The 16319-nt window shown below is 41.1% G+C and overlaps 1 protein-coding gene and 1 pseudogene across 2 annotated transcripts in view; both read left to right on the forward strand.

The window, feature by feature from the left end:
* LOC307055636 (centrosomal protein of 78 kDa-like) overlaps positions 1–16319 on the forward strand; it is a 359743-nt pseudogene that overhangs the window by 223899 nt on the left and 119525 nt on the right. The gene's annotated exons all lie outside the window — the stretch shown is intronic.
* On the forward strand, positions 2464–5604 carry LOC307056529 (UDP-N-acetylglucosamine--peptide N-acetylglucosaminyltransferase 110 kDa subunit-like; the record flags this gene model as incomplete). Its single annotated transcript, XM_079709345.1, has 1 exon — positions 2464–5604. One exon carries the CDS (start codon positions 2464–2466, stop codon positions 5602–5604), a length of 3141 nt encoding a protein of 1046 aa, XP_079565471.1.

Below are 16319 nucleotides of genomic sequence, written 5' to 3' on the forward strand. Positions count from 1 at the left end.
CTGCCTCCTCATATGACAGTTTATGTGTTTTAGAAATAGAATTTTAAGAAATAAACTTTGTAGTTTATAGACATAGATTTCTTTTAACATGGTTGATTAGAGTTTGCTTTTAGTTATTAATAGTTTAGAAAAGTTTATTTCAGCGTCACAATTTATTATTGATAATGTCACATTAATTTTCATTGTTAACTTTGAGAAAACCTCTATGGATTACTTCCTCATAAATATTTACTATTATAAATGCATTACTGATTTCAGTACTGCTATAGGATTGTGCATTACAGGAATTCTGATAAAATACTCATTCACACCATTCCATTACACACATTACTGATGGGGTATATTCTTTTATTTATTTATTTATTTTTGACTGTGTTGTGTCTTCGTTGCTGTGCACAGGCTGTCCCTAGTTGCAGCGACTGGGGGATACACTTTGTTGCGGTGTGCAGGCTTCTTATTGCGGTGGTTCCTCTTGTTGCAGAGCACGGGCTCTAGGCACGCAAGCTTCAGTAGTTGTGGCTCGCAGGCTCAGTAGTTGTGGCTCACGGGCTCTAGAGCGCAGGCTCCATAGTTGTGGCACACGGTCTTAGTTACTCCGCGGCATGTGGGATCTTCCCGGACCAGGGCTCGAACCCGTGTCCCCTGTATTGGCAGGTGGCTTCCTAACCACTGTGCCATCAGGGAAGCCCCTGGAGTATATTGGTTTTTGTTTTTGTTTTTTTTTTGCGGTATGCTGGCCTCTCACTGTTGTGACCTCTCCCCGTTGCGGGGCACAGGCTCCGGACATGGAGGATCAGTGGCCATGGCTCACGGGCCTAGCCGCTACGTGGCATTTGGGATCTTCCCGGACCGAGGCACGAACCCGTGTCCCCTGCATCGGCAGGCAGACTCTCAACCACTGCACCACCAGGGAAGCCCTGGAGTATATTCTTGACAGAAGGAAATTTTCCGTTTTGACTAAGCATTGAAGAAAACTGAATCTTTTTTTTTTTTTTTTTTTTTTTTTTTTTTTTTTTTTTTTTTTGCGGTACGCGAGCCTCTCACTGCTGTGGCCTCTCCCGTTGCGGAGCGCAGGCTCAGCGGCCATGGCTCACGGGCCCAGCCGCTCCGCGGCACGTGGGATCCTCCCGGACCGGGGCACGAACCCGTCTGCCCCGCATCGGCAGGCGGACTCTCAACCACTGCGCCACCAGGGAAGCCCAGAAAACTGAATCTTTGACTTATCTTTCACATGCCTGATGATTGAAATAATTTTCCACAGAATAACTTCTGGTTTTATACTTTTCAGTTCTTTTTTTCTTCTTCAAATGCACATGCTTTGAGAGCTGTGACGTGCAAGACATGGCTATATTGTGAGGTGGTTTTTGTCCTTACGCTTCTGTGTCTTGTGCTAGTTAAGTCAGTAGAGTAGTCAGTAAGAGTACTGGAAGTTATTCCTGTAATGGGATATTATATAGTCAATTACATATGGTGGTGTCTGAAAATCACATAATAGCCTCACTTAAAACATCTCCTTAGCCAGATTTCAAAAAAGCCTGTGACCAATCCAATATGATCCAACATAGCGGACTATGATAGAAGGAAAATTGGCAAAGAAATAGACGCTGGTCTTACCTGATGGAAGTTAAAATATCTCACTTTTGACAATTTTGCAAAAACCTATAATTACATGAACTAATTTCTAGGGTTTTTCGTAGGACCTAAAAAGGAACCCATAGAGTTGTGGAACAACAATAGAAGCTACTGTGATGAGAAGCCCCGGCACCACAACAAAGAGTAGCCCCCGCTCACCTCAACTAGAGAAAGCCTGCACGCAGCACTGAAGACCCAATGCAGCCAAAATAAAAATAAATAAATAAAAATAAATAAATTTATCTTTTAAAAAGTAATACTCAGGTTTGAGTCATGAGAAATTTGATGAGGAGAAATTAGCTAATGTTTTCAGAACTTTTAAAATATCAAACTCAGTCTCTAAGATTTTAGCATTATATACAACATCGGTTACTTATTAGTGGTTTGGGAAGGCCAATTTAAAATTTTCTCATCTTACTGTATTGAAATTCATGGCCCTAATGTTTTCCACGTTGACTATATGAGTGATGAAGAAAAGTCAATCATGTATTTCATTTCCAACTGGACAGAAAACAATATTTTAAAAAGTGTTTGGACTACTGACTTTTGATTTCTTGTAAGGCAAATGGATAGGTAATTTTTATTCCCTGATTAGGAGAAAAATGGTGGAAGAGGGCAGGGTTAAGAATTAAGATTTCAAGAGCATGAGAGGTAGATGGCCAACCAGAGTTCCTAAGGTTCGGTGCCTGTAACTGTTGCCACCACTTAAGCCTGCCAAAGCAGTGGTACGGCTGCTGCGCTCGTGTTTGCTACCTCTAGAAACATTCTTGCCAGTAGTGGCGGCAGCGGGACTCAATTACCCCCTTTTTTCACTCTCTCCAGAAGCTCCAGATGGCGTCTTCCGTGGGCAACGTGGCCGACAGCACAGAACCAACGAAACGTATGCTTTCCTTCCAAGGGTTAGCTGAGTTGGCACATCGAGAATATCAGGCAGGAGATTTTGAGACAGCTGAGAGACACTGCATGCAGCTCTGGAGACAAGAGCCAGGCAATACTGGTGTACTTTTATTACTTTCATCTCTACACTTCCAGTGTCGAAGGCTGGACAGATCTGCCCACTTTAGTACTCTGGCAATTAAACAGAACCCTCTTCTGGCAGAAGCCTATTCGAATTTGGGGAATGTGTACAAGGAAAGAGGGCAGTTGCAGGAAGCAACTGAGCATTACCGGCATGCATTGTGTCTCAAACCAGATTTCATCGATGGTTATATTAACCTGGCAGCTGCATTGGTAGCAGCAGGCGACATGGAAGGGGCAGTACAAGCTTACGTCTGTGCTCTTCAGTACAATCCTTATTTGTACTGTGTTCGCAGTGACCTGGGGAACCTGCTCAAAGCCCTGGGTGGCTTAGAAGAAGCCAAGGCATGTTATTTGAAAGCAATTGAGACGCAACCGAACTTTGCAGTAGCTTGGAGTAATCTTGGCTGTGTTTTCAATGCGCAAGGGGAGATTTGGCTTGCAATTCATCACTTTGAAAAGGCTGTCACCCTTGACCCCAATTTTCTAGATGCTTATATCAATTTAGGAAATGTCTTCAATGAGGCACGGATTTTTGACAGAGCTGTGGCAGCTTACCTTCGTGCCCTAAGCTTGAGTCCAAATCATGCAGTGGTACATGGCAACCTGGCTTGTGTATACTATGAGCAAGGCCTGATGGATCTGGCAATAGACACCTACAGGCGAGCTATTGAATTGCAACCACATTTCCCTGATGCTTACTGCAACCTAGGAAACGCTCTCAAAGAGAAGGGCAGTGTTGCTGAAGCAGAAGATTGTTATCATACAGCTCTCTGGCTGTGTCCCACCCATGCAGACTCTCTGAATAACCTAGCCAATATCAAAGGAGAACAGGGAAACAGTGAAGAGGCAGTTCGCTTGTATCGTAAAGCATTAGAGCTCTGCCCATTCTTTGCTGATGCCCACTCAAATTTAGCAAGTGTATTAAAGCAGCAGGGAAAACTGCATGAAGCTCTGATGCATTATAAGGAGGCTATTCGAATCAGTCCTACCTTTGCTGATGCCTACTGTAATATGGGAAACACCCTACGGGAGATGCAGGAAGTTCAGGGAGCCTTGCAGTGTTATACTTGTGCCGTTCAGATCAGCCCTGCATTTGCGGATGCCCACAGCAATCTGGCTTCCATTCACCATGATTCAGGGAATATTCCAGAAGCAATTGCTTCTTATCGCACTGTTCTGAAGCTTCAACCTGACTTTCCTGACGCTTATTGTAATTTGGCTCATTGCCTGCAGGTTGTCTGTGATTGGACAGACTATGATGAGCGAATGAAGAAGTTGGTCAGCATTGTGGCTGACCAGTTGGAGAAGAATAGGTTGCCTTCTGTGCAGCCTCATCATAGTATGCTCTATCCTCTTCCTCATGGCTTCAGGAAGGCTATTGCTGAGAGGCATGGGAACCTCTGCTTGGCTAATATAAGTGTCCTTCATAAACCACCGTATGAACATCCAAAAGACTTGAAGCTCAGTGATGGTCGACTGCGTGTAGGATACGTGAGTTCTGACTTTGGGAATCATCCTACTTCTCATCTTATGCAGTCTATTCCAGGCATGCACAATCCTGATAAATTTGAGATATTCTGTTATGCCCTGAGCCCACATGATGGCACAAACTTCCGAGCGAAGGTGATGGCAGAAGCCAATCATTTCATTGATCTTTCTCAGATTCCATGCAATGGGAAAGCAGCCGATCGCATCCATCAAGATGGTATACACATCCTTGTAAATCTGAATGGTTATACCAGGGGTGCTCGAAATGAACTCTTTGCTCTCAGGCCAGCTCCTATTCAGGCAATGTGGCTGGGGTACCCTGGGACTAGTGGCGCGCTTTTCATGGATTATATCATCACTGATCAGGAAACTTCACCTGCTGAAGTTGCTGAGCAGTATTCTGAGAAACTGGCTTATATGCCCCATACTTTCTTTATTGGTGATCATGCTAATATGTTCCCTCACCTGAAGAAAAAAGCCGTCATCGATTTTAAGTCCAATGGGCACATTTATGACAATCGGATTGTGCTGAATGGCATCGACCTCCAAGCGTTTCTTGATAGTCTATCAGATGTGCAAATAGTCAAGATGAAATGTCCTGATGGAGAAGACAACGCAGACAGCAGTAATACAACTCTTAATATGCCTGTCATTCCTATGAATACTGTTGCAGAAGCAGTTATTGAAATGATTAACAGAGGACAAATTCAGATTACAATTAATGGATTCAGTATTAGCAATGGGCTGGCAACTACCCTGATCAACAATAAGGCTGCCACTGGAGAGGAGGTTCCCCGTACCATTATTGTAACCACACGTTCTCAGTACGGGTTACCAGAAGATGCCATTGTGTACTGTAACTTTAATCAGTTATACAAACTTGACCCATCTACTTTGCAGATGTGGGCAAATATTCTGAAGCGTGTTCCCAATAGTGTACTGTGGCTGTTGTGTTTTCCAGCAGCAGGAGAAGCTAATATTCAACAGTACGCACAAAATATGGGCCTTCCACCGAACCGTATCATTTTTTCCCCTGTTGCTCCTAAAGAGGAACATGTTCGGAGAGGCCAGCTGGCTGATGTCTGCTGGGACACTCCACTCTGTAATGGACATACCACAGGGATGGACGTCCTTTGGGCAGGGACCCCCATGGTGACTGTGCCAGGAGAGACTCTTGCTTCCCGAGTTGCAGCTTCCCAGCTCACTTGTTTAGGCTGTCTCGAGCTGATTGCTAAAAATAGACAAGAATATGAAGAGATAGCTGTGAAACTGGGAACTGATGTAGAATACCTGAAGAAAATTCGTGGCAAAGTCTGGAAGCAGAGAACATCTAGCCCTCTGTTCAACACCAAACAATACACGATGGAACTAGAGCGGCTCTATCTACAGATGTGGGAGCATTATGCAGCTGGCAACAAACCTGATCACATGATTAAGCCTGTTGAAGTCACTGAGTCGGCCTAAATAATGACTGTGTGCCCAGGAGAATTACCCCTGTAGCTGAGCCTCAACCTTCTGGGGGAAAGGGAACTACTTTTTCAATATCATGCTGCAGATGGGTGACACACAATGATAAGAAATAGCACAGCCAGACTTGCTTCCTTCATGATCATGACAGGGAGAGACACAAGAGAATGGAAACTGCTGTTCCACAAGGAGATTCCATCGAATTTTGCCGCAACCAGGTGTCTGGAAGGTCTGGAAGGTAAGTCTGGAAGGTCTGATCTCCCTTGGTCTTCCAGGGGATGGATGGTTAGTGTGGAAGGGAGATAGAGATTGCCCAGCCGTTTTGTGATTATCATGGATGGATTGAGTCTTCTGAATTAATTTTTTTCTTTCTATTTTGGGTATTGGAGCTTTTAAAAATGTTTGGTTTCAGGTATTTTTATTCATGTGAAGTGTATATGATTCTCTTGAGATCAGGTGTTAAGCTGAAATATTCCTTGTTTTAGTTTCTGAACTCTACAGATAAATGGGGACTTTGCTGGTGTAGTCTTTTTCTAGGTTTTATAAACCGCTTGAGCCTGTATCCGTCAATCTAGTGTCTGACATAACGTTTGGAACTCTCAGTGCTTTGTTGGTTTGTAGATGATGGCTTCAATTCTTTTTCTGGTCCGTTTCCTTCTTCCCTTCCCCCCACTTTAAAACTTCTCCTGTAACTTGGCTAACAAAAAACCAAGTCTGATTCAAAGCCTCCCAGAGTGTTTCTCTTAAACAACACATCATCTGGTGCCAAATGAAGATTCTTAGGAGTGCTTATTAATTATGAAGGGCACAGTTGTGGTACTGTCACTGATGATAATAATAATGGATTTTTGGCCTAGAGTTTTTTCCTATTTCACCAGTGTTTTACTGTTGACTGCCCCTCTATGCTGCTTCCAAAAGTGATAGTGTGTGATAAGATGTTTACTTTCATTTCTAAAGTTTGTTTTGTTTTAGGTGAGTCCTGTTCTTCCTTTTTCTTTCAGCAGAAATGAAATTCCAGGTAAGTATAAGTATTCAAATATTTGATCAGTAATTCACAGTTATCTCCAGTACATTAAATAACTTTCATCAAAAAACATGTTACAGGTAAAAAGCTCTGAAGGACCAGCTATGTATATGATAATTATGTTTCAGGCCTTCTAGGGTATTATATATAATAACTTGTCTTCTGGTCGTGGTCTTTTGGTATTGAAAACCATAGGAATGAAATTATTGTATTTCAACAAAGGATCGAGGGCTTGAGGCTTAAACAAGCCAACATATGTGTGGGAAGCAGTCAGCGTTGAGAGCACCTTCGGACATGCCAGGCATGCCGCTGCTGCTCGAAGGGACTGCTGCTCGAAGGGAACTACTTGTTCCCCTCCTTGTTCCATTCCATGGGAGATAAATCACCAGGGCCCAGAAATCAGAAAGAAAGTAAAATGAGACAAGCAAAGCTGTCTCCCCCCTGCACATGCAGGTTATTTTGGATGATTCTGGGTTTATGGGTTTTCTCCCAGGGAAGTTAACCTTGAGCCGAGACAGTCATTAGATAATGTAAACCACCGTCTGGCAACCTTCCCTTTTCTAGTCTATATAATCTTCACCTGTAGCATAATAAAACTTACCTTGCAACCATCAGTTGTCTTGGTCCTTCTGACCCCATTCGTCGGTGCTACTTCAGTTCCTTACCCCGTCCCTTCTGACCCTGGGCGGTGAAATCCTCTTTCTGAGGCTGGTCCATGGCAAGTGGCGCCCGAACAGGGACCTGAAGCGTGAAGGCAATTAAAAGGAAAAGAAAGTGCAGGTAAGAGAACCCTTATGCAAAATATGTGTGGCCACGAGTAAAAGTGAAACTAATAGAGGCATAAGGCAACAGTCAGAAGTAAAATAAGATGGGGCAAAAGGGCTCAAGGGAGCGTGAATTATTTGCTCAGGTTTTACTTTTGATGCTTATAGCTCGGGGTAATAAAGTTTCTACCTCACAGTTGACTGAATTTTGGCAGCATATCCATGATGTATCTCCCTGGTTTCCTGATGGCGGCTCTGTGACATAGAAATCTGGCAGAAAGTTGGAGAAGGTTTAAAAAATTATTATGAGTCTCGAGGGCCTACTCATACTGCTGTTGTTACATTTAGTTTGTGGAATCTGATAAACATATGTTTAGGTTCTTCTCATGATAGTGTTGATTTGAATGTAAAGTCAGAAAAACATAAGCCTCTGACAGAAGACAAGACTGTATTATCAGCTACTGTGTCGCCACTTCCTAAACCGAAAGAGCTAATTAATTTAAATATTTCAGATGAAGAGGAACACTTTGACTTAACCGATGAGGCTTTTAAACATAAAAGAGAGAGAAAAAAAAAAACATAAAAGAGAGAATCATCCTGAGGATGATTTTCTAATGGCTATGATAGATAAGACAGTGAAAAAGCTGCACATTAGTAAGGACTGTCTTCCTCAAAAATCTACATCTGTAAAAATGCTCAGTCTCTTGCAACGTGCTGTATAAGCAGCAATAAAACGAGGAGAAGATCCAATTTTCTGTTGTCCTGTCATAGAAAGACCTGATCCTAATCATCCTCAACAGGCTATTAGGGAGCATCAGGCTCTTCCTTTTAAAGTTTTGAAAGATTTAAAATCTGCTTGTGCTCAATATGGGCCCACTGCTCCTTTTACTACTGCTATGGTTGACACTATTGCAGGAGAAGCTCTTTCCCCCGCTGATTGGAAGTCTATTGCACGAGCTTGTTTAAATGGTGGAGATTATTTAATATGGAAGTTTGATTTTTATGAACGGGCTGCTGAACAAGCAGAAAAGAATGCTACCCATGATATTCCAGTGGATTATCATATGCTGATTGGGGAAGGACCATATATTTCTTTACAAGATCAATAAACTTATACCTTTGTTGCTTATCCTCAAATAAATCATTTGGCATTACAAGCCTGGAGGAAATTACCTTCTACACACAAAACTGAGGATCTTTCAAAAATGAGACGGGGACCTGATGAACCATATGCTGATTTTGTAGATAGATTGTTAGAGGCGGTGGGGAGACTCATTGTGGATGGACTCACTGGTACAATTGTAGTTAAGCAACTTGCTTTTGAAAACGCTAATAATGCATGTCAGGCTGCGATTCGACCTTGGAGAAAACGGGGAACACTGGAGGATTATATTCGCCTTTGTGCAGACATTGGGCCTGCTTATATACAGGGTGCTGCTATGGCTGCAGCATTAACTAAAGTGGGGTTTAAAAACAATCAAAAGGGAACAAAGACTAGTTTTCAATGCGGAAAGGCAGGTCATTTTGCTGGAGAATGTGGATCTTTTCATTGTAACCCTGCTCCTTCCTTCCCTACTCAAAAACCTCCAGATGGTCCGAAAATCCCTGGTTTATGCCCTAAATGCAATAGAGGAAAACGTTGGGCACGAAATTGTCACTCAGTGGCCCACAGGGCTGGGACACCACTGTCGGGAAACTCCTCCCGGGGCCTTCCCCGGCCCCAACAAATAATAGGGGCAACGTCTGTGTATCCTCCTCAAACTATCAATCAGACATTAACCAAAACCAAAAACATACAATATCTTCGCTCTCCAGAGCAACAGCAGGAAGCACAGGACTGGACCTCAGTACCTCCGCCCGATATGTATTAACTCCTGCAATGGGTCCTCAGGCCCTCTCTGTGGGCATCTATGGACCTTTACCCAAGGGTTTGATTGGACTATTATTGGGAAGAAGTAGTGTCGCCATGAAGGGTTTAACTATTATGCCAGGACTCATAGACTCTGAGTACGAAGGAGAAATAAAAATCATGGCACAAACTATTAAAAATATAATAACGATTTCTCCTGGTGATAAAATTGCACAATTGCTACTTTTGCCCTTTGTACCTCATGGACAAATTTTACAACATCAAAAGAGAGAAACAAAGGCTTTTGGATCATCTAGTGCTGTCTACTGGATTCAGAAGATAGGGAAAGAACGTCCAGAAATGAAATGAACCATGAATGGAAAGGTTTTTTCAGGTTTGTTAGACACTGGAGCTGATGTCTCTGTTATGACGCAGATGCACTGGCCTAAACATTGGCCCGTTAGTCCTATTATTACAGAACTTCAAGGAATAGGACAGAGTTCTTCTCCTATGCAAAGTAGTCAGTTATTATTATGGCAAGATAGTGAGGGCCATTCAGGATACTTCCAGCCTTATGTTTTGCCTGGGCTGCCTTTAAACCTCTTGGGCCAAGATATATTAAAAGAAATGGGAGTATTACTTTATAGTCCAAATTCTCAAGTCTCTAATATGGTGTTGGATCAAGGATTTCTTCCCACAAAAGGGCTGGGAACAAATCAAAAAGGAACTGTCTATCCTATTGATGTGAAAATAAAAAGTGATAGACAAGGTTTGGGTTTTTCTTAGGGGCCTTGGATTCTCCTCCACTCACTGCTGATCCAATTAATTGGCTGAGTGATGACCCTGTATGGGTGGACCAATGGCCCCTCACAAAGGAGAAATTAGAAGCTACAGAATAATTGGTACTGGAACAATTAGGGCATTTAGAAATTTCCAGTAGTCCTTGGAATACTCCTATTTTTATTATCAAGAAAAAGTCTGGAAAATAGAGGTTATTACAGGGTCTAAGAGCTGTTAATAAAACTATGCTAATAATGGGAGCTCTTCAACTAGGCCTACTCTCTCCAACAGCCATACCACACAATTATCATCTTTTAGTTATAGATTTAAAGATTGTTTTTTCACTATTCCTTTGTTTCCTGAAGATAGAAAACATTTTGCTTTTAGCTTGCCTTCCTTAAATTTTAAGGAACCCATGAGGAGATTTCAATGGAAAGTATTGCCTCAGGGCATGGCAAATAGTCCTACATTATGCCAAATATATGTGGCTCAGGCCTTAACTCCTGTGAGAAAAAGGTTTCCAACGTTATATCTCATACATTATATGGATGATATACTTTTAGCCACTGATAATATTTCTTGATTAGAGACTGCTTCTCAATTTTTACAACAATCCTTACAATCATTTGGCTTGGTCATTGCCTCAGAAAAAATTCAAAGACAATCTCCATTTTTCTATTTGGGAAAATATATTGATAACTCTACCATTAGGCCTCAAAAACTGCAAATTCGAGTTGATAATTTAAAAACATTAAATGATTTTCAAAAATTACTTGGAGATATTAATTGGCTAAGGCCTTCCTTAGAACTTACTACTGCTCAGTTAGAGCCTTTATTTGACATTCTTAAAGGTGACTCAGATCCTTCTACTTCATGATCTATGACTCCAGAGGATTTCAAGCTTTACAAATAGTTAATAGAGCTATCAGCTCTGCACAATTAACTCGAATACATACTCACCTGCCAATGTCTTTAGTTGTTTGTCCAACACCGCATGTGCCTACTGCCATCTTATGGCAAACTGTTGGAATTATTGAATGGATTCATATGAAAACTCCATCCTCTAAAGTTATTAACCCTTATTATGAACTTATTATTAAGTTAATAATGCAAGGTAGAACTAGATGCTTACCATTTATAGGTATAGAACCTTCTCAAATTATTATCCCTTATTCAGTTAGTCAACAAAATTGGCTTTTTCAACATAGTAATGAATGGGGTCTTGTTCTTGCAGGATTTTCAGGTACCTTGGAATGCCATTAGCCTGCTGATAAATTGATCCAATTCAGCAAACTTAACTCTTATATCTTTCCTTCTATAATTAGGCAACAGCCTATTCCTCATGTACCTTTGGTTTTTACAGACGGTTCTTCTTCAGGAGTGGCTACTGTAATCATTGACGACGGAACAAAACTCATTAAACAAACTTCCTTGACTTCAGCTCACCGTGTTGAACTGTATGCTGTCATTATGGCTTTTAAACATTTGCCTTCTATATCTTTTAATTTGTTTTCTGATAGTAAATATCTTATTAGCTTATTATTTCTTCTGGAGACTGCAACCAGAGGATATACTAATGACCCTGAATTATCATCCTCTTTTCGTTTGCTTCAACAGCTTATTCGTTCCCACGATGGTCCTGTTGCAGCTCTGCATATCCGTGCTCATTCTAACTTGTCTGGTCCATTGTCTAAAATGAATGCGACTGCAGATGTTTTAACTCGATCTAAACGTGATCTTTATCCTGTGCATTTTCCTCCCAAAAATAAAGTTAAAGTTACTCTTCCTCCTCAATCTCTTTTCCCTAAAGCAGGACATATCCCAATTTACCGTCCTCCTCCTTTCCGTTCGTCATGCTGTCAAGAATGGCTAAGGTATTGCATTCATTATCTTCATACTGTTGATACCCATGGTCCATGTCCTGGACACCCTCATATTATGGTAAGTTATGATCAAACTAATTCACGAGCAGCACAACAACCGCATGCTTTACACCATCAGTCGGCGGCTACATTACGCAGACAATTTTCCCTTACTCGTGAAGCCGCCCGACAAATTGTTAAGCAATGCCCACAGTGCTTACCTCACCTTCCCGTTCCACATTCTGGTGTTAATCCTCGTGGATTATTACCTAGTCATTTATGGCAAATGGATGTTACTCATATCCCGTCTTTTGGGAAATTACAGTTTGTTCATGTCACTATTGATACTTATTCTGGTTTCCTCTGTGCTACAGCACAGACCCGAGAAGCTACTAAACATGTTATCACACATTTATTACATTGTTTTGCTTTCACGAACCTTCCCAAAATTATTAAAACAGATAATGGGCCCACTTACACTAGTGTTGCTTTTGCAACATTTTGTAATTCATTACAAATTACCAATATTACAGGCATTCCATATAACCCTCAAGGACAAGGTATTATACAATGTGCAAATAGATCTTTAAAGCTAACTATTGAAAAACTAAAAATGGGGCAATTATATAGAACAACACTACATAACCTTATAAATCATGCTCTGTGTATTTTAAATTTTCTCACTGTTGACAGGGGAAAGGTTGGTGGCTGAGCCAAGATTGGCCTTTCAATCTCTGGAGGTCCTCGGGAAAGATCCGCTAACCAGCACTTGGCATGGTCCTGATCCTGTGTTGATTTGGGGACGTGGTCACGTGTGTATATTTCCCAGATCAGCTCCTGGACCTCTCTGGCTTCCTGAGCGCTTGCTTAGTCAAGCAAATAGATGGCTCGCCACAGCTCACAACTAGTTCAGAAGATGAAGCAGCTCTGCATCTCTCCCGAAAATTTGACAGTGTTGATTCAGAAAAAGAAGAAGAAGAGGAGACCACTTGCCAGGATGACTCAAAGGAGTGATGTTCCAACTTGGGGACAAATTAAACAATTGGTTTCACGAGCTCAAGAGTTAGTGAAACAACAGAATAATCCTGTTACACCTGTGACTTTATTTTTGGCTATGTTGGCAACCATTTCATGTGTTCCCTCTGTTAATGCAGCAACTTACTGGGCCTATGTACCTGATCCTCCACTATTAAAACCCATATCTTGGTCTGAAGCAGAGTTTCCTGTATTTTACAATGATACTGTTTATGGGCCTCTTATTGGGAATATAAAACAAATCAATATGTCTGTAAATTATACTAACTGGTTTAGTACTTATCCTGTCCGTCTTAGCCCATTGAATCTGGAAACTGGATGTGTAAAGGCTATTAGTTATGAGCATACAGATGTTTATGAGGGAACGGATCAATCAATTAGTTTGTCAGGCTCTCCAGGCATCCTTCGTTTTACAGGAACCAACATTACTCTTACATGCCCGGCTACCAGCCGACGAGAGGATCTTAAGGATACCATCATTTGCTATAAAAATGGGCAACCTATTAATATTAGAGGTCGAATCTCATATGCCTCACCACTTAGGGATTCCGCTATTACTATAGCCAAGGTTACAGGTGAAGATTCAGGAAATTATTTGTGTATGAAGCGTTTACTTGGAGGACAAGGGATACTTATGGCTGGACATATGGTTACTATTCTTAAGAGAAAATCAAAAAATCAATTTCCTCCTTTTGTGACCATTAACTTTCCTGGATCCAATTTTGAACGTTGCAATGCATCTTGGAATAATAACCAAATATGGTGTAGTATAGATTATACCAAGGGGTAAATTCTTATCTCTTCTATTCCCGTCATAGATAGGTTTATCGCATTTCAAAAGAACTGGGATATATGGAAACTAGCTCTAACTTATTCCAACACACCTGTTATAACTTGTGTTGCTCCTCCATATACACTTTTGATTGGTTCTATTAACATTGGTAATTCTTCCAAAGGAGGATATAATATTAGCTGTGTTCATTGTATTTTTACAGTTGTATGTTCCCTTCTGCAGGAACACAATCTGTGCTTATACTAAAGCAACCCATATATGTTATGGTGCCTGTACATCTGAGAGAACCTTGGTATGAAGATACTGGAGTACAGGCATGGGTGGAACTCTCTAAAGCCTTGCAGAGAAGGAGACGCTTTATTGGGTGGCTAATAGTAAGTTGACTTGCCTTGGCTGCTCTGTCTGCTACCGCGGCTACTGCCTGTCTTGCTCTTTCACAGAGTATTAATCATGCTCACTTTGCTAATCAGTTATCTCAAAATACCAGTCTTGCTTTATCTTTACAAAGTCACATAGATTTACAGATGAATAACAAGTTAGATGAATTTAAAAACGCAATTTGGGGGATTGGAGATCAGATGGCAGCATTAAAATTGAGGATGCGTTTAGCTTGTCATGAAAAGTATACATGGATTTGTGTTACTCCTTACAAGTACAATGACTGTATTTGGGAATGGGAAAAAGTAAAAATGCATCTGCTGAGTGTTTGGTCAGATAATAATATTAGTCTTGATCTTAACAAATTAAATGCTGAAATTCAGGATATACAAAATGCACATCTTGATGATATTTCGCAAGAAGATGTAATTAAAATTTTACTGGACCATTTAAAGTGGTTAAACCCTCAGTCGTGGATTACTGGAGGGTTGTCAGGATTTATTACCCTGGCCATAATTTGCCTATTATTGATAATAATCTTCTCATGTCTGTTTCGTATCCTCATGCAACAATATACTACTCTCGGCACTACGCTTCATGGAATTATTTTGCAGCAAAAATTAAAAAATAAAAAAGGGGGAACTGAGGGAAACAGTCAGCCTTGAGATCAGGCTACGGACATGCCAGGCATGCCGCCGCTGCTCGAAGGGACTGTCCCTACTTGTTCCCCTCCTTGTTCCATTCCATGGGAGATAAATCACCAGGGCCCAGAAATCAGAAAGAATGTAAAATGAGACAAGCAAAGCTGTCTCCCCCCTGCACATGCAGGTTATTTTGGATGATTCTGGGCTTATGGGTTTTCTCCCAGGGAAGTTAACCTTGAGCCGAGACAGTCTATAGATAATGTAAACCACCATCTGGCAACCTTCCATTTGTAGTCTATATAATCTGCAACCGTAGCATAATAAAACTTGCCTTGCAACCATCAGTTGTCTTGGTCCTTCTGACCCCATTCGTCGGTGCTACTTCAGTTCCTTACCCCTTCCCTTCTGACCCTGGGCGGTGAAATCCTCTTTCTCCGGCTGGTCTGCGGCACATATGAATATATGTTTTTGTCTTGCTGTACTGCACATATGCTGTCTAGTAACGGATATTTTGTCTGCTAGTAGTGTTGGTGATTATGTCTTTCCAAAGCGCTGAGGCAGTGCACCTATTCTGTAGTTGCAGCTGATGCCTGAATGTATCCTAGCTGACAAATTATTGATTAATAAGAACTTGAATTTCTAAAGATTAGTACTGTTAACCAAAATCTGAGCAAGGAGTCTCAAATGTAATTCTTAGCCAGAATTACATATTAATGAACCATTTAACAGTGTAAATCAAGGAACATCAGTGTAGGGATTTCTTTTCATTTATTTTTTACCTGTTTGAAATATCAGTTAAAGGTTGGCAGCTTGGTTGCAGACGAACGGTCGTTTGAAGTTCACCAAACTACTTAATGTGGAATAGGATAACAGACTTCCAATGCCCTCAAGGCTGTGACCTTGCAGCCATTTTACACAGCACATCATCATCCTATAGGGATGAACCTTTCCCTGGCCCAAAAAGTAGCCGCTCTGTTGAAGCTTTGCTTATTGTAACAGGCTTTTGTTTCCAGGTTACATGTCTGTGGAAGACTAAATTCTGAATAGAGATATAGATATTACTGGAAACTAATTGCTTGTCTATTATACTCTGCTTTATCAAAAAAGTAAAACATTTAAATTGTGCTACAAAAATTCAGATGTTGTCTTGCAATCTTTAAACAATAAATGAATGATTTGCCCTTAAAAAAAAGAATTAAGCGGTTAAGCTGTTGGTCCCACATCAGACAAACCATCCTTATACCTCCTGTCTATATTGTTAACAGAGACTGTTATTTTATGAATCCTTATGATCCCGTGATTCTTTCTTTCACGTTTCAGGGCACAGCAGGTGAGAGAATGGATTTGTTATACTGGGTGGGTTTATCCTTCTTTTATGCGTTCATTCAATTTTATGTTCATTTACTTACTATACACATATGGCAATAGAAGCTGCTAAAGCAATCATTGCTATTCTGCAAAACAACAAGGCACAGAAGCAGATGTCTTATTTCCGAGATTTCTCCCCCCAGGATTATTGTGATTAAAGCTACTTTGCCGCAATTTCCTGGAGAGGACAAGGGGCTACTCGCTGGAGGCTTTTT

The sequence above is a fragment of the Hyperoodon ampullatus genome (genome assembly GCF_949752795.1).
Source record: "Hyperoodon ampullatus genome assembly, chromosome: 7".
Lineage (NCBI taxonomy): Eukaryota > Metazoa > Chordata > Mammalia > Artiodactyla > Ziphiidae > Hyperoodon > Hyperoodon ampullatus.